Source organism: Furipterus horrens, unplaced genomic scaffold, assembly GCF_987537825.1.
Source record: "Furipterus horrens unplaced genomic scaffold, mFurHor1.1.pri manual_scaffold_17, whole genome shotgun sequence".
Taxonomy (NCBI): Eukaryota; Metazoa; Chordata; class Mammalia; order Chiroptera; family Furipteridae; genus Furipterus; species Furipterus horrens.
In genome coordinates, this window is record NW_028327187.1 from 112,532,156 (window position 1) to 112,559,677 (window position 27,522).

Consider the following 27,522-nt stretch of genomic DNA (forward strand, 5'->3'; position numbering starts at 1 on the left):
AAATTGAAATCCGTTGCTCTTTTGTTTCAACCCCAGTATCTTTTTGGCCATTCAGTCACATAAAATATTGACTCTGTGAAGATATTCTTAATACTGTATGCGCAATTTTGAGCAATTTTTCAACAGAAATATTCTATTCTCTACACACACATACACACACACACACACACACGCATACATACACCCTCCTTTACAAGTTTGCTTTGCCATTCATGAGAGTGGGTTATGATATCCTGACTATAGGAAACAAACTGCTGAATGAATGTTCAGCGTCTTAACAGGATAGGGACTCTGGGTAGGACATTGAACTCAGAGAGCTTCAGTTTTTCTATTGGTCAGAAGATGGATATCAACTCTTTGTGAGCTGTCCACCTTGACTAATTATTAGATCTGAATGCTGTTGTTGACATAAGAACACGTTGATAGCAAGGGTACGGGACGCAAAGGTGCGACAAACCAGCAGGTTTGTCGCTGCAGTTCTGTCTTCAGCTTCACAATGTTTCCTTTGGCCAGAAACGCGCTAGGTCGTCTCCCAGTTCGTAGCATTCAGCAAATAACGGCGAGGCAGATCCACCAGAAACGCACACCTGATCTCCGTGACAAATACGGTAGCGCTGTGTTAGCTAGTGGAGTCACTTTCTGTATTGCTGCATGGGCAAATACAGCAACACAAATTGGAATACAATGGAATCTGTCCCTCGTTGGCAGAGTCACCCCAAAGGAGTGGAGAGATTAGTAATCATCCCAGCCGGTGTAATAATTAACTGGCTCAAAATCAACTCATAATTGCTGCCAAGTGGAAAGCACTGTCTACCCATTAAAATATGGCCCGATGGAAGAAATAAAGTACATTTGAAACCTTAAAAAAAAAAAAGACGTTGATATGTGGAAAGCACTATATGAATATGAGGTGGTGCTGGTAGCTTTAGTTCTTCTGCTTTGGGACCTATGAAGAACGTGTATTACCTGAATCATTCAAATATACTTAAAATACAGAAAACTGAATTGGTGAAAATAAGGAAAACTTTATAGCAAAGGTTGAAAGATTAACAAAGGACTATCTGGCAGACATATCACTTATATTCATCTTACAAATTGGCTTCGGGTTTAAATTAGGAATGGCATAAATTTTTTAAAATTCCAGATAGGTTATTTTTTTTCAAAGCTGTGAATCATATGGAATTTTGTGCTGTGTTTTGGTTAGAATCTTCTTACTTGATATTAAGCAAATATCAAGTAAGCAAAATGTAAAATGACATTTATCTAATCTTTATTGGAAGTTTTGTTTTCAGAATTTGGCAGATGTGTTCAGCGGCGTAGATAGGAGCTTAATGCTAATACTGTTTGGAAGGATTAAAAAAAAATCTGCAGTCAGTCTGGTTTGTAGTGTCTGTTTTGGGCCAGGGTGTTTGAAAATGCCATAGTCTTAAGGCTTAAGTGAAAAATGTTTGAAAGACAAATCCCCTAGTAAGTGAGCACCTGAAAAATAGCGGCAGTAGTTGGTTACCGCATGTCATTGCTTGGGTGGTAAAATGTGTATAACTTTGTCAACAGGCACAGCATATTCTCCTTCACCAGCTTTGTCTTAGTGATAGTAATATTGGCTTGGCCAGAAGTTCATTTGTTTCTTTTCCATACAAAGGCTCTAGTAGCAGTTGGTTGCTTTTAACTTCATTTGAAACAGTTTTGTTAGATGATACAGTGACAGCTGTCATATCAGCATGCATTTAAAAAAGCTTATCAAAATTGGTGAATTTTTGTGTAGCCATTTTAATATTGAAGATGGAAGAAAATACACAACCTTTTTGGTATATTGTGCTTTATGATTTTAAGAAAGGTAAAAACACAACTGAAACGCAAAAAAAGATTTGTGCTGTGTATGGAGAAGGTGCTGTGAGTGATGGAATGTGTCAAAGTGGTTTGTGAAGTCTCATGCTGGAGATGTCTCGCTGGAAGATGCTCCAAGGTCGGGGAAACAAGTTGACATTGATAGCAATCAAATTGAGACATTAATTGAGAACAATCAATGTTATGCCACGTGGGAGATAGCCAATGTGCTCAAAATATCAAAATCAATAAAAGTTCTTGGTGAAAATGAAAAATGTGTCTTTATTTTACGGAAAAAAAATGAAACGGACTTTTTGGCCAACACGATATGTTCATTTGGCATTTGAGCTTTGCTAGGCTTTGCAGAGAGCCCATGAACATAGCCACTTTCTCCCAGAAGCTTCCAATCTCATGAAAACATGTAGTAAGTTCTCTTCCTCGGGGCTTTGATTTTACTCTTGAACTATTTTCCTTCAGATACTATTGTGAAAGAAAATGTCCTAAACAAAATCTCCAGTAACATTTTCGAGGAATTATCTATTTCACCAGAATATATGGCACTCAGGATCCTTTCCCTGAAATTTTATCTTGTTTATGTAACCCAGATTGGTACATTCAAGAGTTCTTTCCACTGAGTGTGGACCAGAATTAGAGAAAAGCCAAGACTCCCTCTTGTCATCCATGATGCCTCTCCTACTTAAGTGGCTGGCAGATGTGTTTAGAGGTAAGTAAGTCTTTTAAACATCTTCTGATGTGGAGAGCACACCTCCTCCCCCACCAAAAATTATGTGGTAGACACATTGATTAGACATGATCATTTAGCTGAGGATTGTCCCCTAAGATGCCTCCTTATCCCACCATATGCAGAATCAGGGCTCTTCCTAGGTCACATGTGGGTTCAGGCCCATTTTGGGAGGCACTGAGTCTCAATTGTATTGTTCTGCAGTCGAAGGAAGAGAATGAAGACCAGTCAAAGACTTTGCTTTATTAATTTGGGAAGGAATGAGCAGTAAGGCAAATAGTATTTCAGAAATGGTACAAAAAGCCTGGCATTAATCTTGCCAAGGTTAGACACTGTGAAGCATTTTATCCTGTCATAACCAATATTCATAATAATAATACTTTTTATTTATTAATTATTGATAATTTGCTATATTAGACTCCGAGCTAATGTCTTTATTTTCATTTTTCTCAGTTTATCCTCTTAAAACTCTTATGAAACAGAAACCACTCAGAAAAGTCAGGTAACTTATCCAAGATCACACTACGGGTAGGTGGCTGAGCCAGTCTCTCTGTCACCAAAATTCATGCTTTTAGCTATTTTGCAATATTCCTCTCTATGGAAATGAGTCACTGTTTAAATAGGTTTAAGAGCCCATAATCATTGACCTATGAATTCATATCTTCCTGAAAACATTTTGATGTATATCTTTGGTTAAGGGAAATCTACTAGGGTCAAGATTAGCTAATTCTACTTCACTGGGGTTCTCAGAACTTTTTTTTTCATCTTGGAGCTCCATTCCAGACAAAATCATGATCGGTAGGTGGACAGCTTTGTCTTTCGTATTTACTTTCTCTTTGAGTTTTTACAGTTCCTCAGTGTTCTTGGAACATTTCCATATCTCATATGAAGTATCCAGTATTAGATTGTGCTCACAGTAACTACTGATCTTCCACATGTCCATGTTCCTATTCCTACAACGAGAATAATTTTTCTTTCTTCATGCGGATAACAAAGTTACTGTTATAAGAATAATATAATAGCTATATAAATGCTTCAAGATCATGAGGTAGACCTGAAACAGAAGTCCAAGTTACCACTGTCATCTGAATTACTTACATTGCGGTGCAAAAACAGAAAGACTCTTAGAGATGTTCTGTGGCACACTTAGCTTTATTGAAATTGAACAAATACTTTTTTTAAATAACCCCTTTTACAGCACATGTAAAATTTAATTTTTTTTCATTATATTTTACAGGTTGTCTTTTATCCGAGTAAGCAAAAATACGTCTTTTATTTATTTTTTTCTTACTTAAAACATGTAGCCAGAATTCAAACCACATAGCTCTGGTACCAAAAAGGCAACGGATTATGAAAATCACAGTACAATTTTAAAATTCTTTAAGATAGTCAAGGATATTTAAAATGATATTCACTTGGATTGACAGTAGAAATCATGGGTCCGTTGACATTGGGACTAGTAGTTAGTTACACCTACAATGAGAGCAGAAATGGGAAATCCAAGCTAATAGGAGCTACACCATTCAGGACACACCATCTCCATAAATACTGTGGCTGAGAGGCTGCCGTGGCTACATCACACTTGAGCACTTCACACAGAAACATAGCCAAAGCGACAAAAGGGTCTAGTGCGCTAACTTGGATCTGAAATAAAATGGGCGTTTGTTTTCAAGAAGGTATACTATCAAATCAGTTACACAAGACACAGTTTAAACCCCCAAATTACATCTAGGAAAAAAAATTAAAATGCACACCCACAGGGACAGTAAAGTAGAAATCTGTTCTTTGTGTTTGCTGTTTATTTTTGTTTTTGTTTTTTTAATAAGTAGAAATAATTTATGACCCACAAAAGGATTTCTTGGGTGAAACACTAATTACGGACGTTGTAAAGAACATAGCTCAGGAGGCTTGTTTTAAAAATGAGGCAGCGTTTTCCTGAAAAAGTTTGGTCCTCGACTCACTATAGGCTAGTCGCTACAGTCAGATGGTAAGCGTTTTTCCGTGTGTGTGTGTTTTAAGCTAACTTTTCAGTACCAGAATTAGTCAAAACCAGACCAAAAGACAAGTCGCCCTTGAGAACTTGACCTTGCATATCATTTCTAATTGATGCATCATCTGAAAGAACAGTGCTAAAGAGTGTGAAGGGAATTATACCCACATGATCCTGCAACAACTTAATTTTGTGCAAACATTTTCCTTCATTGCTGTATAACTTACCTTATTCACATAGGTGCCAGGAAACCCGCCCCGTGATCCTCCCTCCCCCCTCCCCCAGTCTTTGCCTCTGTCAGAGTGATATAAAGACAATTTCACTGTGTATTTACAAGCACAACACTTAGGCAAGAAGGTCCCAGGGTTTGAAGGGCACGTTTATTTCTTGTGGACATCTTCATGCCGAATGATCTTGTATGTGATCCAGTAAAAGATGTTGAAAATGAGGAAAGCCAGTGGGAAGGCAGCTCGAGATATTGTGTCAATCCTTTTTGCGCGGTCCACGAACTTCTTCTTGATGGCGTCTGCATCCTTTGGGGGCTGTGGGATCGCGTTGGCAGGTGTGGTCTTGACAGCTGTCCCATCCTTCACCTGGAGGCAGTGACCCATCCCGTAACCACTGAAATTAAAACGACTTTCACGAGTAACGTCTTCTTCCTGAGAGAATGAAGACAGGAAGCCCAGGTTGGTTGTCAGTCAAATCAGATGGAAGATGCTTAAAATTCTTCAAAAGTAAAAGGATAAATCACAGTTAACTAGGAGAGTGGGAGGCTTTTGGAATGGGTGGTTCTCTTTCAAGTTTAACTCAATTATTCGTGGAACAGACACAGTTCATTAACTTTTCAGGCTGAGAAATTAAGGGTAAGAATAGTGACTTTGTGGTTATTTTAATTAACAAATAGAAACACCTACATTATATTCAGCACCAACTTTCCCCAAATCTAGTGTATTACTATTTAAAGGGAAGTCTCTAAATTCCAATAGAATACGCTAAAACAGTGAAGAGGACCATTTATTCATTTACTAATTAATTAATTAATTTAAAAAGCATTTGCTTATCTTCTGCTGGGTACCTGGCCCTTAGCTAGGAATTTTAGTATTGCAGCTCATTCACAATCCAGTTCCTTCTGTTGACATGGAGTTTAATGTTAATGGTAGATCTAAGATTAACTCAAATGTATGTTTCCCCTCCAGCCCTCTAGTTCATTTCAGTTACATGGCAAAAATTAAATATTCATTATTTGGTATTGGCTACTTATCCCATGGCTAATTTTTCTAGTGTCCATTTTTAAGAGTGATTCTTTCGATAGTTATTTATTTCTACCATATTTAAATGTGTCGTTTTAGCTGATGTCAGTGGTATTTTGTGTTATTTCTACATGATTTAGATAAAAGATTGGAAAATTATATTTATTCCTCATGGTAAAGAGTAAATTGCCTTAGTACAGACAAATGTATGAAATGTAGGTGTGAGGTGGGTCCAAATGGTGGGTTGAAAAGGCAGGATTGAAATGACCTCATTAATAAAAATTTAGTTCTAAATAGCCATCGATTGAATCTTCTTCTAAAACTAGATTACGGCCTTCCACAGTGCTATGCAATCCCTTTAAGTAACCAGAGGCACTGCACTCTTTATCTTCTCAAATAATAGTAATGGTTATATTTCCCAAAAGACAAGAAAAATTGGTATTAATTTTATCTCGTCAATGTTTATTGCCTGTTGATAAGTGCCTTCGGCTGCATGTAAAAGATATACTGAATGAAGGATTACTAATATAATATGAATGACAGCTCAACTGTAATCCAGTAGCATAAGAGGACAAATCACATATCTTATGTATTAAAATGAGTTTCGTAAGGTCAACAGGAGATCAAGAAAAGCAGGAAGAGTGTTTCAGTTAATTACATTGTATCCTGCACAAAGTGGGGAGTGAGAGAGCACGTAGTGTAAAGAGGTGCAAGGTCTTCAGATTAGATTATAGTATGTGCTCTGATGGTGACTGCAGAACCTGGAAAAAACAGATTGGCTTCCATGTGGCTCCCTTAGCTAGATTGGTACCCAGGTGCCATTTCCCTCCGTGGGAGGTATTTGTAGGCTGAAGTGAAGAGGAGAGTCCAACAGAGTCCTTAAGACCTTCGGCTTGTTGGCACTGCCCCCTCCCGCCCCCCCCCCACAGCCCCCGTAATATAGTATCTCTGGTAAGGCCAACCCTAATTGTGGCTAAACGCCTAAATGTTGCGTTGCAGCCTGACAATCCCTCCAGGGAATTTGAGCTGGAGAGAGAGCCGATGTGAATAACGGCCAAACTCTCCACGTCACCCTTCACTGTGTACATCAGATCTCTAGGAAAATCAGGCTGGAAAACAGGCTCGTTTCCCTGATGCATTAGTAGTTCTTATCAATGAATGCATCTAGTGTTACCAATAACAGACATGAATTATAACCCTTAGTCCGCCTATTTGTGTCAGGAAAATCAGGCCAAAGCCCTTGTAGTAGAGGAACTTTTAAAATACTTCTCTTCAAAACCATCTACCCAGTACTTGTATTTATATGGGATTGTCCTGTGTGAGTTGGTTCAAGATGCTCTCTCTCATTTTTAAATAAAATGTAGTAAGGGATTTTTCATTAAACAGTTAATTGTTGAGTGTTGAACCCATGGCAAGCATCATGCTGGATGCTGGGAGACAGTTGATGAAGGTGGACCAGGGCCCTATCTGCGTGGACCTTTCAGGGCCCAGTGGAAGAAGCTGACCTAAAGGCATTATCACAGAAGGAAGCTGGCAAAGCCCTGGCATGGCAGCTCAGTGACTTAGCGTGTCTTCCTGATAAACGAAGGTTGTGCTTTGATCCCCGGTCAGGGCACATACAAGAATCAAGGAATGTATGCGTAAATAAGTGGAACAACAAATCACTGTCTCTCTCTCAAAAATCAATAAATATTATTAAAAGGAAGCTGACAAAGAAAACAGCTTGACATTAGAGTACTTCCATGTACTCAGCTATATGTAAGTTCAATAATGAAGATGTAAATTGGACTCAGATTCAAGTATTAAATCTTTTTTTTTTTTTTTTTGGCTTAAAATCTGAATCATGGATGCAAAAGTTTCAATGAAGTATAATATTTCAAAATATGGAGTAAACATATATTAATCATTGCAGTGCCATTATTCAGTAGTTAGCAAGAAAGGAAGCATAGACGTCATTAGGGGAAGGGGACTTTGCTTATCACATGGATTATAGGTCATCTTGGACATCCTTTTGCTAACTGAGTAGTCGATCTCAACCAGTGTATGAGAAGAAGAAACGGTGTCTGCTGGTTTAGTAAAGAGAGATCCAGACTAGGAATTTGGGTATTTGGATTCTAGGCCTGGCTCCAGGGGTTATAAGCTCTGTTGATCTTAGGCAAGATATTCTATCAAGGTCTCAGGGATCTCATGCCAAAAATGTTGAGGCTAGACTAGTTCTGTGGGTCTCAGCTTTGGCTGCTAGGGAGTGCTTACAAGTATACGTATGCCTGCCTCCCCGCTCCGCCCCCTCCAGACCAACTGAATCACAATCTCTGGGAAAGAGAACTGAGAATCTGGATTTTTAAAAATCCAATGACTAAGCCAAAAGGTAGATGAGCTCTAATGTCCAGCTCTAAAGTGCCGAACCTATTATATATTACTGAGTCTAAAATGACTTTTCAAATGGTAATGATCCCTTAAATACATTTCCTCTTATCTGCCTAAATTTACTGTGCTGTTCATTCTTTCCATGTCTGTAGAATCCTGCAAATTGCTATTCTCACCTCTATAAATGTTTAGAAACTCGTGATTAAGCATATAATTTACTGCCTGACCGAGACAAGATAATTTTAACACTCCCAGGCCCCTGAAGAAATCATAGAAAGGGCAGTTAGCTGGTAACCTGTTTTTAGCACATAACACAAAAGGAAGCCTAAATACACATATCCATGTTTCTTTTCAGACTGACTCATTCATTTAATCCCTATAGTCTTCCCTCACACACTGTGAATGGATAGCTGAAGAGCTTAACTTATTCATTTTGCTAACAGAGCTAGAATAGAAATGATGCCAGGTTAGGTTATAATTATGTTGTACATTGCTGTGCAAACTGTCGGTGCTTAATAAACCTTTTTTGAATAACGAAGAAAAGGAAACTTGAAGAGGGTTTTCTCTGTGCTTGAAAATACTTTCCTCATTCATTCAACAGTATTTTTAATTATGCTTCTTAGCATAGTTACAGCTGATTGAATCAATTCTTTAAAAATTCTCCACCATAAAAGTAAATCTGTCATAGGTATAAATTATCCATTTAACGTTTCATTTGCAGGAGATATGAATGCTAGTTTGAGGGTCTTCTTATTTACCATTATGACTCATTCAATGCCTCTTAAATATAGCACCTTAAATTATCCACATAGAAGGGTATGGTTTTTCTTCAGAAAACGTGATTGTGAGCAGTTTGAATTTCCATGTTATAGTGAATGACTAATTGCTTTTATAGCAGGTTCAGAATAAAATGGCATAATATGGGAAGATTCCTATATGAAGACAAAATGAAGATGAGCTTGAGTCACGGATAAACTGAAGCTAAAATAAAGAACAGTCTGTAGGCACAGCTTAGCTGAATGCATTCACAGAGAAAGTCAGATCTCAGTAAGAATAGGATTGTAGGCATATATTATCCATTTTTTTCTAATTAGCCAGGAAACCAATGACTTAATTATCGCTGCCCACCAGCCCTCTTCAGTAACTGAGCAGAAAACACTTGGAGCTCACTCCGTTTTGTTACTCACTGATTAAATTCCCACAGAAAATTAAACATGCAGTCCAAGTTTCAATACATACAATTTCTATATCCCACTTTGATTAAAAAAAAAGTCTTAAATCATGTCTGACGTATGAAGTACTGCCATGGCCCTATGCAATTAGTTTGAGACTTATTCCCTTTAAATTGTTTTAAAGTAGAGGGGGGAAAGAAAGGAGAGAGAGGGAGAAAAACATCCATGTGAGAGAGAAGCATTGATCAGTTGCTTCTTCAACGCGCCCTGACTGGGGACCGAACATGCAATGCAGGCGTGTGCCCTGTGCCCTGATGGGAATTGAACTGAGCCTGAGACCTTTCGCTTTGCTGGACTACACCCAAACCAACTGAGCCACATGCATCAGGGCGAGGCTTATTATCTTGATTTTATTTATTTTATGCACCATTTTTACTTACTGTAAAATTTACTCATTCCTGTGTTTGGAATAACTTGTCTAGGTGGGAAATTAGACCTAAAGCATCACCAGAACCACATTGTAGTGAATTCTTCAAGCAAGTAATTTCAATGTAATTAAGAACATGGTACTTATAAAATTAAAGATTTTAGCAGAGCCCATATTTTCAATTATTCTTTTATGCCCTAGAAAGGAGGAAATAAAAGGACTCCTACAAGCTGGGGGAGGGGAAAATTCTTTCCATCGCATTCCTCACCCAGATTCTTTGATTGGATTGAGTCTCCCTTTTGTTGGAACAGGAAATTGCTCGGTTGGAACCGAGGCTGTAGTGAACCTCAATCAACACAAGGACATAATGGGATCTCCAGCCCTCCTTAGGAACCAGCTTGAGCAGGTTTTCACCAGAAAAGTCCCCTGAGCAAATGAAGGCTGGATGATGCTTAACTGTAGGCGTGCTGGTTTTTATCACCTGGACTAGGGGAAGAGGGATGGCCTCGAGAAATGCTCAACTCTTGTGGCCTCACTTTCCTCCTCTGTATCACACGTACTTGGGGACAGATAGAAAGACTGAATAGATACCATTATTGATTATGACTGCCTACCATGTGGTTAAATCTACAATCAGTCTCATCACCCAACTGCCCCTGCCAATCACATGCTTTCTGGGGAAGTCGAGGCTGAGAACAGTTATGTGCCTTCCCAACGTTATATTGCTAAGAAATAGTGAAGCTGAGTTTCAAATCCAGGTCTGTCTGATTCCAAAGACTCTGGAAGTCTTTGATTTTTATGTGCTTGTTCCTGGAAAACCCCAAATGCCTTTCATTGAAGAGTATGGATGAAGAATTTGACTGAACTTTGCAGAGCAACAAAGTTGAAATAAAGTAAACCAAATATAAACACTTGTTTCTTAATGACATGTGGCAGATGAATTAAAACTGTCAAAATGTCATTGAGGGAAGACAGAGGCAGTTTTTCTAAAAAAAGCATGTCAATAAATAGATCATCTCCTTTTCAGTGAAAGATGAAGTTATTACTGAGTTCTGAAGAAGAAAGTTCTGCTATGCATTTCTTGAGCACTTGCCATTCATGTGTTTGTATTTCCAACAAATATTCCTTGGGCACCTATTGTGTGTGAGGGAGGCAGCAGTGAACAAGAAGACAAAGCTCCTGCTTTTTTTGAAGGTCACATTCTAGTGGGGAGAACATACAGTAACCAGGAAAGAAATTTTACGCGAACACATACATATACACACATATGTATGCACATATATATGCAAGGCACTTCCACATGCTTACATGCATGCACACACCGATAATTACGGATGCTGTGAAGACAAGCAATCTAAGAGGCTAAGAGAGGTGATGGCAGGCAAATGGATGTTTTGGACCGAGTGGTCAGGAAAGGCCCGAGCAGCCATCAGGCACTGTGCCACGTGCTGGGATCCAGCAGTGGGCACACTGGGTCAGCTTCCTGCCTTCAAGGGGTTTTCAACCTTGAGATGAAGACAAAAATAAAATGATCACGTGAATATATAATTATTAAGTAGGATAAGGGCTCGGGAGGAAAATTATAGGGTGGGCGGAGAGCTTATTAATGGGGGTCCACATCTCATGTGACAAACAAGCTTCTCCCCAAGGAAGTGATATTTCATTAGAGATAATGAGAAAAGTGGCATCAAAGAGGTGAAGCAGAGTTGGGAGCTGTCTGAGATGGGGGGGCGTTTGCTGCAGTTGAGAGATGGCAGGGTGGCTCCTGAAATGCAGGGGCAGAGGGGGTGGCACAGTTTCAGAAATGGCCAGGGGCTAGATCATGGAGGGTCTTGCAAACCCTCTGCCTATTTGGAGCTTTATTTTAAGAACCGAGGGAAGAAACAGATGAAAAATCCCTTGAGTTTTGGGGGGAGCGGGGGCATAGAGAACTAAATAGAGTATAATATGAGAGAGATTTTTGAGACAAGTCCAAAGGCTTGTTAGCATTCGCATGATCCTGAAATCTCCAGACGTGGCGAGGTAATACTGCTGACATACACAAATCACCCGATTCCCCTAATCTGAGAAGGACTCGGTGGTTACCTATTGGTTTTCAGTATTCATCTCTATTTCTGCTTATTATTGTTTTTACATGCTTACTTCCCAATCATATTAAAGAATACGTATTGCTGGCTAGTATATTGCCTTGAGACTGATCTCCAGCTGACTGACATATTTTAAGACTTTTCTTCCCAGATAGTAGAACAGCATGCAAATTAGGGGGCTTTAAAAATAATTTTTTTAAGAGTTGATTTGAGCCAAACTGATGACATATGCCAGGGAGGAAGATGTCACATGCTCCACAAAGAAGGGTCTTAATGTCTTCATGCTCCTCCGACCCTGATGCTTTCTACCAGGGCCGGCTGCAAGGGCATGCGTACTGTGCTGTCGCGCGGGGCCCAGCTCTTGGAAGGGTCCTGTAACTCCTTTAATGCTCTGTTGTAGCCATCTGGAAATTCATGATAATTTTTGAACAAGGGCCCCGTGTTTCATTTTGCACCGGGCCCCGCCCAGTTTGAAGCCAGCATGGCTTTCTGTTGTAGTAGAATTGATGGAGCGCCATCTGCCCGTGGCTTCCATCCCCAGCCTTAATACTTTTCAGGGTTCTCATCTTAATGACCGCTCCCAAGCTCCTTTGTGTGACATTCAAAGACTCCTATGTCCTGCCTTATGCCTCTGTCCCTCTTGGGGCTTCATGATCTTTGACTTTAGTCACCTGCATCCCTTTGCATACAATGCTCCTCCTGTCTTGTCACCCGGCAAGCTCCTGCATGTCCTGCAAGACTCCACTCTGCCACCATCCCCTTTGAGATGCCTTTCCTTGACCTTTGATCCTGGGCCATGGGTTTCTCCTCAGCTCCTCTAGCACCTGGCATTTGCTTCCATAGTGGTACCTGCTCTTAAAAGCAGCTGTTTACATGTTTGCCTCTTTTACGTAACCCTCAAGTGCAGGGACCCAGTTTTGTGTATCTTGATAGCCACAGTACCTACAATACTTGGCTGAAGCTTCCTACAGTGAATACATAGAAAGTAAATTCTTAAATGAATGGTAGAAAAAAGTGTTTTGTAATATGAAAAATCTTTGCTTATTTGTTATGTGGCTTATTTTTGCATATTGAATTTACATAATATAAAGGCAAATCTAAACTCAACAGTGCCACTCAGGAACTGAGGTATTTATGATCTATATCTGAAGCACTGTCCATGTTTTTTCGCCCAGTGCTAAGCTAATGAGCAGCTCAGATAGTGTGAAAATATGTAAAATTAGATCCACCTTATTAACGATCTTGCTAAAAAATGCATGCTTCTTTGCAAAGAAAATAAATGGAATAGACAAACACTGCAGAATACAAAGGAACATGTTTGCCATTTATGTATCTATTGGCAAATTAACATAATAAAGCTAGGTGAATGAAAAGCCAGTATGTATTGTATAAATGCAAGTATTTCGCAAAATAAATTAGACTTATTAGTTCTTACCCATAAGAAAAGACCAAGGAGTGTTTATATAACATTAAAGGTATTTCAACCATAGACCATCCATTTGGGTTTGGTAAAAAGTCCTGTAAATCCATGGTTATCACCAAACATCAGTTCCAAGCCTTGAAATTCGAATTAATGAAACATTCTTCACAAGTCTCTAAAAAGGAGTTCATACCTCTGCTGTGGTGCCGTTCACCAGTTAGCTCTCATTGCGCAAAATCTCCTTCGTTACCTCGGTCACGCATGTTAAGTGAAGTTAAAAAATTTTGTGTGGAAAAAACAATCTGGCAGAGCCTCTATTTCAGGATCAAGCTCACCCCAAATAACGGGGAGGGGCGGGGCAGAATGTGTGGGCAGGGGCGGGCAAACAATTCAGCTATGCTACGTCCAAGCAGAGGGATTCCAGAACTGATGTTGCCACAAGGGTTGAGGCATAGGGAATGGCATTGGCTAAGATTTATAGTTATCCACTGAAACCCGTATCTCTTTCTTCTTCCAGGGGAGGGTCTTCATTTAGCTCAGGGCTGCATAATTAAAGCACTATGGACGTTTGGGTCCAGACAGTTATTTGTTGTAGGGAACTCTGTTATGCATTTCAGGATAGGTAGCATTCCTGGCCTCTACCCACTAGATGCCAGTAGCACCACCTGACACCCCCCCACCCAGCTGTGACAATGAAACATGTCTCCAGACATTGCCTAATGTCTGTTGGGAGACAAAATCACCCCTACTTGAGAAACTCTGCTTTAGCTGGTCACACAACTGCACGTGGGGAGACTGCATTTTCTAAGCTCCCGGCGCCCGTGTGGGACTAGGCGACACATCTAAGTGTCAGGTGGTCCAATCAGCTCGATATGCAAACCAGAATCTAGTCACTCCTGACCACCCCCGACGCTACATGCTGGCCTGAGCTACTCGATGGTGACTCACCAAGTCGTTCCCACCAGGATTGTCATAGCCCCCTACCTGTCTCCTGGCTTTTGGACTCTCCTGCACAGCAATGTCTGTGCTCAGCACAGCAGCTAGAGGGATCCTGCTAACATGTGGGTCAAGTCAGACCTTCATCCGTTCTAAACTCTCCAGTGTCTCACTTCACTCAGTAAAAAGCAAGTCCTTGTAATGTCCTCTGGACCTCTCGGACCTCACCTCCTGCTGTTCTCCTAGCCCAGGTGACAGCAAACATTTTCCTTCAACTGCCAGATAGTAAATATCTTAGACTTCCTGGGCCATACAGTCTCCAAAGAATACATCTTTTCAATGTATGTTTTGAAACATTTTCTAAAGTGAAATAGATACTTCACTGTATTTTGGACATCACCTTGCCTACAGCACCATATTTTTAATGGAATGGGTGTAATTATTTGAAAATAATTGTTTGATTTGGGGCTCAGAATCTATAAAGCTGAAATGTTTTCACTTAATGTCAGCTGTAGTCTTAGGGAGTAGTTTAGAAATTGATTATGTGGCTGTAATGTTCCCATTACTCAGGAGGGAAGCAATACCTTGTACATGGAAATTTTTTTTTCTAGTAATCTCTGTCATTTCTAGCCTATCTAGAATGCTCAGAAGACGTGCTATATTCTAAGAAGCATGAAAGTGAGCACCTCCCATCTGGAGTATGAGCTGTTCAATTATTAACATCACTTGCCATCTGTTCAGGGTGCAAAGTGAACATTGAGACTGTCTCCCCAGCCCAAACAAAAGGAGACAGTTTATCAGATGAGCCCACGGTCGCAGTAAAAACAATAGTAATGATGGCACCGCCAACAAATCACAGCAGGCATTTATTTGCTTTCTAACTTGGATGATCATGACTGCCCAGTTCTCCAAACCACTGTTGTCACACACACACACACACACACACACACACACACACACACACACACACACACACACACACAGTGTGAAAAAGTGGTTGCTATGTGGAATTACCTATTCTTTACCTGGCACCATCACTCCTGTAGGAGTACCTGCCTAATGCTGGGAAGAACTACATTTCCCAGAATTTCCTTCTTGATTGGTTCTTGGTTGGGGTTTGCCAGTGACAGGAACTTGGTTGATTTGGATGGTGGAAGGGAAGCAGAGGCTATTGTTTGGAGGAGTATGTGTGAGTCAGATTAGGCTGCTTTGTTAGACACAACAGCATTCCAGACCTTTCTGTGGGATCCCATTTTATGACCTCCCTTCAGCAACTAGACATGATGGCTTCTCAGACTTCCCAGTGAACACCTGCTTTTACATCCAGAGCCTCAGGTTGAAGTCCTATCTTCTGACTATAGCTTTCCATTCCACGAATTACTCTCATATTAATAAATACCCTAATTTCTACGTTAAACCCCTTACTATGGTATTAAGTTTAGTGTCTTTTCCTGACTAAACCCAAAAAGATACAGGAATACATGTACTCCAGACTTTTAGCCACGAAACATTATTTTAATGCAAGTTACTATACTTTTTTTTCAATTAAAATTTATTGGGCATCATAATGTACTAGAAAGAAATAAAGATTAAAAAAAAATTGAGTCATGCCCTTGAAGTCCGTGTGGGATTGGGGTGGGGGTCAAGAACATATAGACCAGTGGTTCTCAACCAAGAGTGATTTGGCCCCCAAGGAGACATGTGGCAATATCAGAATACATTTTTGGTTGTCGAACAGGGGAGAGAATCCTATTGGCATCTAGTGGGTAGGGGCCAGGATGCTGCTAAATGTCCTATGATACACGGGACAGCCCCCCACGAAAAGCATGAATGATCTAGCTTCAAACGTCAATATTACTGGCACTGGGAAACACTGGTAGGCACAGACGAATGATTCCAATGTAATGTGATATCTGCTATGATAAAGGAGTGCACAGGCTGCAGAACAGATGAGGTCATTTTGTTATACTAGAGAAATGAGAGGGAAGCTGCCTGGCATTCTTTCTGTCCTAACATCATGGCATGGACGGCCTTCAGAAGATATACATGAATATTAATTGCACATGTGTTACAGAAAAGCATCCCATGTAAAGGCAGCTTCATTTTGTTAACTGAGCTTGCTTTTTAGTGCAACTTCAGAGCAGCTCAAACGTCCCTGCCTGTGCCATTTGGCCAGGAGTTAATACCTTTTAATCTTCCTGTATCTTAATCAGGGAGGACTTGTTACAGAGGGCAGAAACCTACGCATGGTAGCTTAAACAAGTGGGGAATTTCTTTTAAAATCACTACTAAAATTACTGTAAGAAAATCTCACGAGTTTCCAAGGATAGGGGTGCAGTGCCCTTCCGGGTAAGAAGCTTAGCTTCTGGATCCAGAACTCCTGGTTTCAAATCTTAGGTCCACCTCTGGCCAGTGTGGGAGCTGGTAAGTCTCTCAAACCTCTACATGCCTCAGTCTCCTCTGCAGAAAACATGGAAATAAACACCCCTTCCTTATAGGGTTTTCTGAAAGGATTCAGTGAGAAAATGCACATTAAAGGGTTATGACAGTGTCTGGTATATAGTAGGTACTCAAGAAATGTTAGCAGTGGTCATGATATTGATGATGGTGTAAGAAGGGCTACCTGGCCCAGGAACTCCAATGAGCAAGTCAGAAGATGAGATCCTTCTCAACCTCTCAGGGCTGTTACATTCTCTCAGTTCTGCTGTCCTCCTTTCCTCTTCCTGTATTTACCCATGTTCCAACTGGGCCACCGCAGCCTCAACGCTATGGGTACCTTTTCAACTCCAGTCCTTACTGTCATCTGATTAGAGTAGCAGCTCTTCCTTCAAATTCTTGAAAGAGAGATTCTCATTGATATCCCAGCTTGTGGACTGTTGACGTTGGGACGTTGGGTAGAAAGGATAGGAGATACACAATTGGGACAGCCTGAGGGCAGGGTGAGGGGCAGGGTGGCGCTCCCGGGGGGTGAATGTTCCTGAAAGCACCACAAGGGGATACATAGAAGAAACAAGAGAGGCTGGCCTCGAAAACAGATGAGCCTGGCTCATATAAAAGGTGTTTTCAAAAGGGTGAAGAACATTTGTATTAATGGCTTCAAGGTTGCTAATCAGAAACAATTGGTTGACATTACAGGCAGGCAGAATTGAACTCAATATGAGGAAGAAGTTCTAACAGCTCTGACTGAACACGGAGCACAACAGCTTGGAAGGTAACGAATCCCTTGTTACTAGAGATAATCAAATGTTTAATCGTTTGTTTGGGATGTTGGGTATTAATGTAACCTGTGGGTTCAAGGCAGACGACCATTTATGTAGCTTCTAATCGTGCGAGTCTTTGATTGTGTATGAAAATGCCTAAGGTAACAAGTCCAGAAGGGCAAACTGCATGGAGGGTGCTGACCCCAGTGCAGGAAGGATGTGCTCAACAAACAGTGTCCTGCTCTGCTCCTCCTTGACCCCCTAGAAATGTCTAGTCCTTGTGATCCCCTTTTGAGAAACGCATTGCAACAGTTTGGTTCACGTATATTTTTTCTTTCATTTATCTTTGTTTTGCAAAATATTTTATTTCATTATTTCTTTTTTAAAATATATTTTATTGATTATGCTATTACAGTTGTCCTAATTTTTTCCCCTTTTGCCTCCACCCGGTACCCCACTTCCCTCTAGCAATCACCCCCCTTAGTTCACGCCCATGGGTCGTGCATATAAGTTCTTTGGCTTCTCCATTTCCTATATTATTCTTAACCTCCGCCTGTCTATTTTGTACCAACCACTTATGCTTCTTAGTCCCTGCACCATTTCCCCATTTCTCCCTTTCTCCCTCTCTCTCCTCCCCACTGATACCTCCATATGGTCTCCATATCTAGGATTCTGTTCCTGTTCTGGTTGCTTGCTTAATTTGTTTCTGTTTTTGTTTTTAGACTCAATTGCTGAAAATAAGTTTGAGTTTATTGCCACTTTAATATTCACAGTTGTGATGTTCTTTTTCTTAAATAAATCCCTTTAACATTTCATATAATAAGGACTTGGTGATGATGAACTTTTTTTAGCTTTATCGTGTCTGGGAAACACTGTATCTCCCCTTCCATTCTAAATGATAGCTTTGCTGGATAGAGTTATCTAGGTTGTAGGTCCTTGCTCTTCATCACTTTGGATACTTCTTGCCAGCCCTTTCTTGCCTGCAAAGTTTCTTTTGAGAAATCTGCTGATAGTCTTATGGGAGCTCCTTTGTAGGCAACCGCTTTTCTCTTGCTGCTGTTAAGATTCTTTCTTTATCTCTAACCTTTGGCATTTAAATTATGATGTGTCAGATGCAGAGTTCAAAACACTGGTGACCAGGGTGCTCAGAGAACTCACTAAGTACAGCAACACCATAAAGGAAGAAATGAAGGTTATACTAAGTGAAATAAAAATCCTCAGGGAACAAACAGTAAAGGGGAGGAAGCTGGGATTCAAATCAATGATTTGGAACATAAGGAAGAAACTAGCATTCAACCAGTACAGAAAGAAGAAACAAGAATTAAAAACAACAAGGATAGTATAAGAAGACTCTAGGAAATCTCCAAACATACCAACATCCTAATCATAGGGGTGACAGAAGGAGAAGAGGAAGAACAAGAAATTGAAAACTTAGTTGAAAAAATAATGAAAGGAAACTTCTCTAATTTGGTAAAGGAAATAGACATACAAGTCCAGGAAGCACAGAGAGTCCTAAACAAGTTGGACGCAAAAAGGACCACACCAAGACACATCATAATTAAAATATTTCATTATATCTAAGGGTCATTTGAGCAGTAAGTCCCTTGCTGCTATTATAATTTTGAAGAAAATTCTAATATAGAACATATAAAATATAGAATAATAAAAATCATAAAAGAGTAACCTGTAAACTCACATTGTGTAAAGAATTAGGCAGTGAATGGATGTATTTCAGAGGTCAACACAGCATGTTCATAGAGGCCTGTCTTTATTATATCCAGTTTTAATAGCCTAGAGACTCCAAGCAACAATATCAACCTTCCAAATTGCCACTTCTTTCTTTCTCCTCTTTCCTGCCACTGCAATGCCCTGCTGAAAGGAGCTCAGAGGGATAGGAGTCAATGCTTTTGGCCATCAAACTTTGGTGAGCTCTTTATTTCAATACACTCAAAAACTGAGAACTTAGTCGGTATGATTGAATCTGTGTCGGTCTTGCCCTTGATCCCTTCCTATCTGCTTTGAAGAGACAGGTTAATGTCAGGATGAAACACCCAGGTATAACTTGGAGAAGCATTCGGAGGCTTTGAAAGCAGGACAAGAGAGACATATCCCAAGGAAAGAGACGGCTGTGGGCCATCACTTCATTGCTTTCCATGGCTGCAGAACAAGCATGGTTTCTCCAGGTGGAAAACTATAAATCTGCTTTCTCTGGCCAATCTTAATTCCTTCTGAATTCGAATGACCCTGGTAAGCCAGGTCTTTTCTAACGAATATAGCAGGAACCGAAGCAGATGAACAGTGGAAACCATCAGGAGGCACTTTCCTATTGCTTCTCCCGAGGATGTTCAAAGCAGCAAAGGGAACCAGGAACAGCCCGTGCTTCATTATTCAGGCTTATTAGCTTTGCAGATTGTCTATCCCCTCGCTCCCTCCTCCCTTCCCTGCAGCCATTTCTTCACGAGCACTTCAACTATAGCTCCTTGTAAGCAACTCTTGCAAAAATAATTAGGAAACGGAAAATGGAAAATAATGGGTAAAATGAAGGTTTTTTTTTTTTTTTTTTTTAAAGAGTATCTGCAGTACATTTCCAAGATTTCACCTTCTCTCTGTTTCATTACTATGGTTACCAGATTTAAGATTTCAGACAGAAACTTGTCTGTATACCCAGAGGGAAGATTGATTGCAGTAAACACAGAAGACAGAAATTGGGCACAATTTGAAAATAATACCAAGTATCTGTTGATCTAATTATTTACCAACTGAGTTTCTAGTTTAGAAAGTGCGTGAAAGTATGTAGCACTGGCACTTAATGAGGAGGCTGCTTTCTTTTCCTTCCCGAAGATGTCAGTGCAATAGTTATAATCAGGGCCGAGAGGAAACCTTCTGTGGTTATAGGGAGATATATTTTCCTAGAAAACAGACTTAAGCCCTGGGTAGGTTTTTTTTTTTTTCTTCCCCTCCCCCAGTGTGTACCCCCTTGTAAGGCAGTTGCCACACCCAGCTGAAAACGACAGCTTCCACGCTACCCGCACAGGTCACTGCCTGATGAAGCCAGGCCATGGGCATCCCAGTCCTGGGTGAAGGGAGGGGTGGGTGTGGGCTGACAAAACCAGGGCGAGGTGCTTGGTGGGTTTAAGTGAGGTGCCAGCTATGCTCCTGTCCCTACAATCATAGCAACCAAAAAAGAAGCCCATGCCACTGAACTTGTGACTCACCTAAGGATATCTGAGAGGTTTAAGCCATGGAAACTTGGGCGAACTTGTTTCCCTTCTCTGATATACTCTGAATGCACTTTTTTTTTTTTTTTTTTTGGCCATGACCCAAAGTAGAAAACATTTTCCATTACCAACCAGATCACATACATGCACACACATGAACATCTCTAACAGAAACAAAAGTCTCACGAAGTAGTATTTACTTTTCCAAAGCAGAATGTACTCTTCTATTTTCTGATTTTTTTCCCTAACTTTTACTTTTTAAAAAAGCTGATGGCGAGCCACTGAACTGACTTCATGGCCGACAAGTCAATCATACCCCACTATTTGACAAGTACTGCGTTTAATGGTCTGGATTGATTTCTTCGCTGTCAGTGTTCATTTGTCAAATATTTTCTGGGCATTTACCATATGACAGGCATGTGCTAGTCATGGGGAATTCAGAAAGGGAGGCTTCCAAATGCACAGAGTGTCTTGACGTGGGGTTCAGACACTCTGTTTCAACTCATGGCAGCTCTCAGCCGTCCTGCTTGAGAAGATGCTGGGATGTCACGGGGAGTCTGGGAAAGGGCCCAATGTGCACCAGGCATCGTGCTGGGCTGAGACACTTCCTGTGACACTTCCTCCTACTCCCTCTAGGAGGGTTCTTCCTCCTGCTTTCTCCCGCTCTGTTTAGTGATAACCACACCTTTTTTTTTTTCTATTGTCTCCTAAATGCCTGCATTTCTTATGTTGGGTTTTAACAATATAGTTCTGAGTTTGTCGTGTACTAAATAGTGGGCAATTGAATTAATAAAAATAATGCACAAGATTATTTTAAAGAGTCAGAGGACATTTTATATGAGAACAAGAACATCAGTTTACCTAAAGAGCTCTATTATGCTATTCCACGTAGCTGGGCACTTGTTTTCCCACAGGTGTGTGCAGTGGGCTAGAAGTGAGAGGCCAGTGGGCTTGCTTCTTAAGAAGACATTGCTATCTACATTTAAAGTGCCCCATATAAGAAATGCCATGACTTCTGATGGCGTCGTCCTGGCTGGTTTTCCACTTCCAGATCACTGAGCTATGAGCCCTCAGTAGAAGCCAGCGACTCATTCAGCAAATGGTACCTACTGTGTACCAGACAATGGGACAGACTCTTTAGATCGAAAGATGAATAATAGCCTCTGCTAGTAAGAGGATTATCTGAGATCCTCCTGAGGGTTTTTACAAAACAGGTGAAGGGAAAGGGAATATTTGATGAGCGTTGGCTGTGTGCAAGGCACCGTTGTTCACACGGATCATCTTGTTTATGCCTCATAGTAATCCCACGAGAAAGAGCTTCATTACACCCCTTTACAGATGAGGAAACTAAGATCCAGTGTGGTTAGAGCCTGGCTCCGAATTACCTTGCAGATACAATAGCGGCCAGGATTTGAATTCAGTCACCTAGACTCCTGGCTGACACCTATTTCACCGTGTCGTGCTGCTCTCCCGTCTCTTTGTGTGATTTGAAGGGAAACGGTACATATTTTTTAAGAGGACAGAAGTTCACATGGCAGAATGAGTCCACAAAAGGGTGCTATAATGAAACGTGTTGATAGGGTACTTGGCTGGGATGAAGAAAGCTGGCTTTATGACAGGGATTTTGATTTTGATTTTTTCATCACAGGAAGTGATTCCATGGAGAATTAAGGAATCTAAAGTCTGGCAGCCAGAAACTGGCTGTACGACACGTAGCAAACCTCATAAATTCCCTGTGGAGAGATTACTGCCAAACGACCTTCATTGGAAGCATTTTGTACTTTCCAGAATAAAGCCGTATGACTACTTAGAACCATTGTTTTACTATGATACATGTATGCACGGTTCAGTCCTGTTAACTAAGGTGAAACTCCTCGCCCTGGCATGGATTCTTTCGGATGGCATTTCAGATCCTCTCCCCCTTGTGTGTGTAAACCCAGAGCTGAGACCGCACCTTCTCAGTTACAAGAAGAGGTGTTGCATGGGGTTCCCATTTGGCTCCCAACACCAGAATGGTAATCCTAGGCCACTGAGAAGCTACAACTACTCCCCTTAAGAAGAAGAATACAACAAGCAACATAGAAATACATTATTCTATATGCTTGAGATATCTCATAATTAAAAAGAAATAAAATTTACCAAAAAAACCACAAGCAGCCACAGTGACGAACTTAACATTTTTCATTAAGTGCAAGTTAATTTTATTTAGAGCTTTGGGGCATTTTTCCATGCCTTAATAGTGTGCCTTGTTTTATATTGTGCATATTGCAATATGTGTACATTTTTAAATGGACTATTTGCAATGTGCTCTAGCGCAGCACTTCTCAAGCTTTTGTGTGCTTGCGAATCCTACCCCCCTGCAGGGTAGGGGTCTATTATAATGCAGATCCTGATTCCCTAGGTCCCTGGTACCCGCCCCTGCCCCCAGAGTCTGTCTCTAACAAGCCCCAGGTGATGCTGGTGTGGCCAGTCATCAAGTAATACTTTAAGAAAGCACGGATCTGGAGCAGTGATTCTTAAACTCAGCTGCACATTGGAATCAAGTGGAAGCCTTGAGAAAATCAAGTTTTGGTTTTTTTCTATCCCCAGAGATAATTCTGATGCAATTGGTCTGGGGGTGGGGTCTGGACTCAGGGGAAATCTTAAAAAGTCCTCATGTGACTAAAATGCACAGCCAGGATTGAGAATCTTGCTCTCGTGGGCTAGCTCATCTCTAGAAAATAAGGCTCATTTCTGGTGTGATGTTTACTGCTCTTGAGTAAATCCAGCAGCAGAATGAAATGAAGTGGGAATGTTCAGTAACTTAGCCTACTAATGTTTACACCCTGTCAACTTTTTGAAAAGCAATTAAATTATACACTCAACAAAATTCGTGCCTGTTACCAGTGCAGAAAACGAGACTTTGGATCCCTTGTGTACTCTCCAGTGTAAATAAAAGAAGCCTGTATAGAGTGAAAAAGCTACTAACTAAAGAGGAAATTTCTAATTTAAAGGTTTTTCTGGCTGTATCATCTTTTGGGTTATACTAGCTCTAGTTAATTACTCCTGACAGGAGTGGTATCTTTGTTCATAAGCAGGTTGTAATTATGAAGCTAAGCTTTTAAAACACTTTTCTGTCCAAAAGCTCAGTCCTCTGTGTGCACAGCATGTGCTCAGTCCTCTGTGTGCACAGCATGTCTGTGTTGCGTCCTGTGCATTATGGGATGTTCACCAGCATTGCCCAGCTCCCATCCACTCACTGCCGACAGCACACAGTCTCCCACCCTCCCAAGTCGTGAGAACCAAGGGTGCCTTAGACACTGCCAAGTGCACCCTGGGGCAGGGGACAAATAGTCCCTGCTTGATAACCACTGCATTAGACCAAGGGAGATTTCCAGGTCACTGACTGTCACTTTCATCTTGACTGTCTCATTGTGGGAATCAGGTTTATCTGATGCAAATGATAGGCAATCAGCAAGGGAGGATGAGGCCATTTTCTGGTGGGCATTGAATGCCACCGTTAAGAGTGGAATTTTCATGACCTATTCACTTATTTAATTCTATTTCATTTATTCACAATAGCATGATGAGCTTAGGATAATTTACAGTTAATATTCCAAGATGAAATGAAGTTTGCAGATGCCACTTCTTCCTTGAGAATAGCTCCTCCTCATCAGCTGCAGGTACTTTCTCTTTTGAGAAATTGCCAGGACTCCAACTGTAACTATTACGGTTGATGTTGTTTTCCTCATGTTAGAAACACTTTGCACTTAATTGTTTCCTCTTGTTGATTTCTAAAGCCGCATTCAAACAGGTTTCAAGCCGTTTCCATGTACTCGCTCTCCTTTATCTACAACAGCCCTCTGTACTAAGCAGGCATTCTACAAAGTATTTGTTGAACAAATGAATTTTACGGTTGTTCAGCAGCGCAGAGTGAAAACGAAGGAAATGGGGGCCATTTCTTTAATACTTACTTCTGAACAGAGCCAGGATCAGAAGCACTTGCTTCTGCTGATAATACATCAATTAAGTGGGAAATAGCAGCAGCTTTACTTAAGTGTTTTGTTCCCAGGTGAGCTTGTTACAAACTATAATATTGATAGAAGACAAATTAATACAGTGATTAGGCAAACCCACATCTCTTTAATGTAACATCAGGGAGGCCCCAGACTTCTCTCATGCGCAGTTTGATATTTTTATGAGTCCAGCTGTGTTGAAATAAGCGTAGTTTGTGTCACCACAAAGAATTCTAGAGCAATTAAGAACTGGGCAGTTAAGTGAGAAGGTTTGAGATAACTGTCATCATAGACTTTCTAAGATATTAATAGAACTAAAGGCACAGGCTTAATTTCGGGGACATAAAGAAATAGAAGTGTGTTATGAAACCTGTCAAGTTGTTTGGAAAACCCAGTAGCACAAAGTTATTTTAGTAACGCCAACTGGAAGGTGCAGTAGTTGAAATTCAGCTGTTTATCTGTAATTTGGAGAAAGCACTATTCTGCCTTCAAGGATGGCACTTGCTGCTCCTTCTATACCCCTAGCCCTCTTTTTCCACACTTTGGGCACCAAAGGTACCCTGAGATCCGTTTGGTGATTCGTGAGGAGGCAGAGGAGGGGGTAAAATTGGACTGTGGTTGACATAAGATCCTTAGCCCAGGAGGCATTGCACCTTAGTTTGCTTTTGTTCTTTCTAAAGGAACCCCAAGATAAGGACGGGGTGTGCAAGTAGTTTATTTGGAAGGCAGTATCAGACGTGCTGCGGGGGAGAGAGGACGTGGGCCAGGGAAAGGAGGAACGTCAGTAAAGGGCGTGTGGGTGATCAGCGGGTCACCGCTGTTGGCGAACATGACTCAGATCTCTGGGGCTCAGACTTGACCTACCACGGGGTGTGAGGGCACCAACCCCCTAGTTCTCCATGGCCGAGGGTCACTGCTGGGGTGTTCACCAGTTGGCACTTTGGCCTGCCTGGAGTATGCATGGAGCACACTAGAGTGCCCTGCAGACCCTCTCAGATGCTCCCAGGAAACATGGCTGTGCGTGGTTGTCAGAATGATGGCCACCAAAGATGCCCGTGTCCTCATTCCCGGAACCTGTGAATAGGTTAACCAGGGCAAAGGGAGTTTGCAGGTGTGATTAAGGAACTGGGGATGGAGAGAAGGCCCCGGGTTACCCAGGTGCGACCAAATTTAATCACACGGCCCTGCAAGTGGAGACTTTCTCAGCTGTGGTCAGAGGGAGACTGGACAATGGGAGCGGTCGGAGAGAGGCAACATTGTGTGCTTTGAAGAGGGAGAAAGGGCACTGGAAGTCAAGGACATGGGAGGCCTCTCGCAGTTGGAAGAGGCAAGAAATCAGACTCTCCCCCAGAACTTTGTTACAGAAACGAGACAAAAGTGACCACTGCGTATTGCTTGTTTATTACTTCTTTGCAGGCTGAGATCCGTTAGCTCAAAAGCCTGCCGCCACCAGACTGAAAATTTACATGTCAGACAATGTTTCAAATGGCCAAAGCAAGCATATTTTTACCCATTCTCCAGCCTGCCAACTGGTGATGATAACACCTCAAGCTGCTGCTGCCCTGCGGAGCTCTACACAGATACTCCCCGCATCCTGCTGAACAACGTCACCCAGACAGTAAGTCCCCTTTCTGACACTCTCTTCCCTTCTGGGTGGTAAGTTCCCTGTTGTAAGCCTGCAGACCATCTCATGCTGCGAGAGACCCCCCTGCCATGCGACCCTAGACAAGCCCATTCCTTACAGCTTGTTCTGTGATACCACCTCTGGTGAGTGTATCTTTTTCCTTGCTCAGCCCCAAAATCCCAGGAACTCTCACAAGCCTCCAAAAGCAACATAACCTTGCCGACACCTTGATTTTTTGCCCAGTGAGGCCCGTATTGGATTTCTGGCCTTCAGAATTGTAGATAATAAATGTGTCTTCTTTTAAGGCACCCAAGTTATGGTGATGTTATAGCAATGATACGAAGCATTTGTTAGTGCAAATTAATTCAAACCACAAAGGCATTTTTGTACTTATGACTGTTTGACAAGCTTTGCTAAGGTCTCGGTACGTATCCCAGATTTGGAAAGGTAATTCCAACGCAATTACAAACAGATGAACTAGCATGTATTCATAATGGCCTGTGCTTCCGGGGTCGGGGAGGGACCTGCAGGTAAGTGTAGGCTGATTGTACAATTAAAAGTGTGGTTAAACAGCAATGCTTGAAGCGGCGTTTTTCTGATCTTGTGCCTCATTTCAGTCTGACCCTTTCTATACAGAGTAATATTTCTATAGTTTCATTCTGATTGCAGTATCTTAAAAGCCTTGTGGCAGCTCCCACTTCATGAGCAATTGAAGTCTTTCTTCCGCTCAGGCCTCACTGCCACTCATCCCCAGCGCCCTGCCAAACGCAGCTCTTTCTGATCCCCGGAAAGTGCCGTGTTGGTTTTTTTTTTTGCCTCTGAACCTTTGCATAACTGTTCCCTCAGCCTGTGCATGCTCCTCACCCCGTTTCCGTCTGTCAAATTCCTAGTCGTGTCCGAAGCCCCAGATGAACGGTCAGTTCCCTGGTGCTGCATCCTTGGTTGTCAGTGAAGCTTGTGCTTATACCTCATTTGTCTGTGAGTCTGTCTGTCCTAGCATAAAACCGCAGAAGACTAGATGATTCAAGGTTTTCTTTTGATTTCATTACTGAATTCCCTTTGTAGTAAAAATGGACTATGTGCAACACAAAACTGGAACTTCAGCTACGTTTGATAATGATAGAAATATAAAGGATCATTTTAAATGCCCGAGGTAACTTTTATTGGAAAAATAAGCAGGGGAGGGGGTCGGGTAACTGCTGTATTTTATTGGTCACGTTTTCACTTATATATCAAATGTTCTCATTTCGCTCTCATTTTTCTCCTC

At 41.3% G+C, this 27,522-nt stretch overlaps 1 protein-coding gene and 1 pseudogene across 1 annotated transcript in view; one reads left to right on the top strand and one right to left on the bottom strand.

Annotated features, from left to right (window-relative positions):
• The first annotated feature begins 473 nt into the window (after positions 1 to 473).
• LOC149991860 (cytochrome c oxidase subunit 7B, mitochondrial pseudogene) lies at positions 474 to 865 on the top strand (annotated as a pseudogene).
• Positions 866 to 4,855: 3,990 nt separating this feature from the next.
• The window catches only part of GLRA2 (glycine receptor alpha 2), a 171,232-nt gene continuing 148,565 nt past the window's right edge, over positions 4,856 to 27,522 (bottom strand). The window contains exon 9 of the mRNA XM_090264283.1: positions 4,856 to 5,218. Within this exon, the coding sequence (XP_090120409.1) occupies positions 4,940 to 5,218 (279 nt within the window). The 3' untranslated portion in view covers positions 4,856 to 4,939. The remainder of the gene's footprint in view (positions 5,219 to 27,522) is intronic.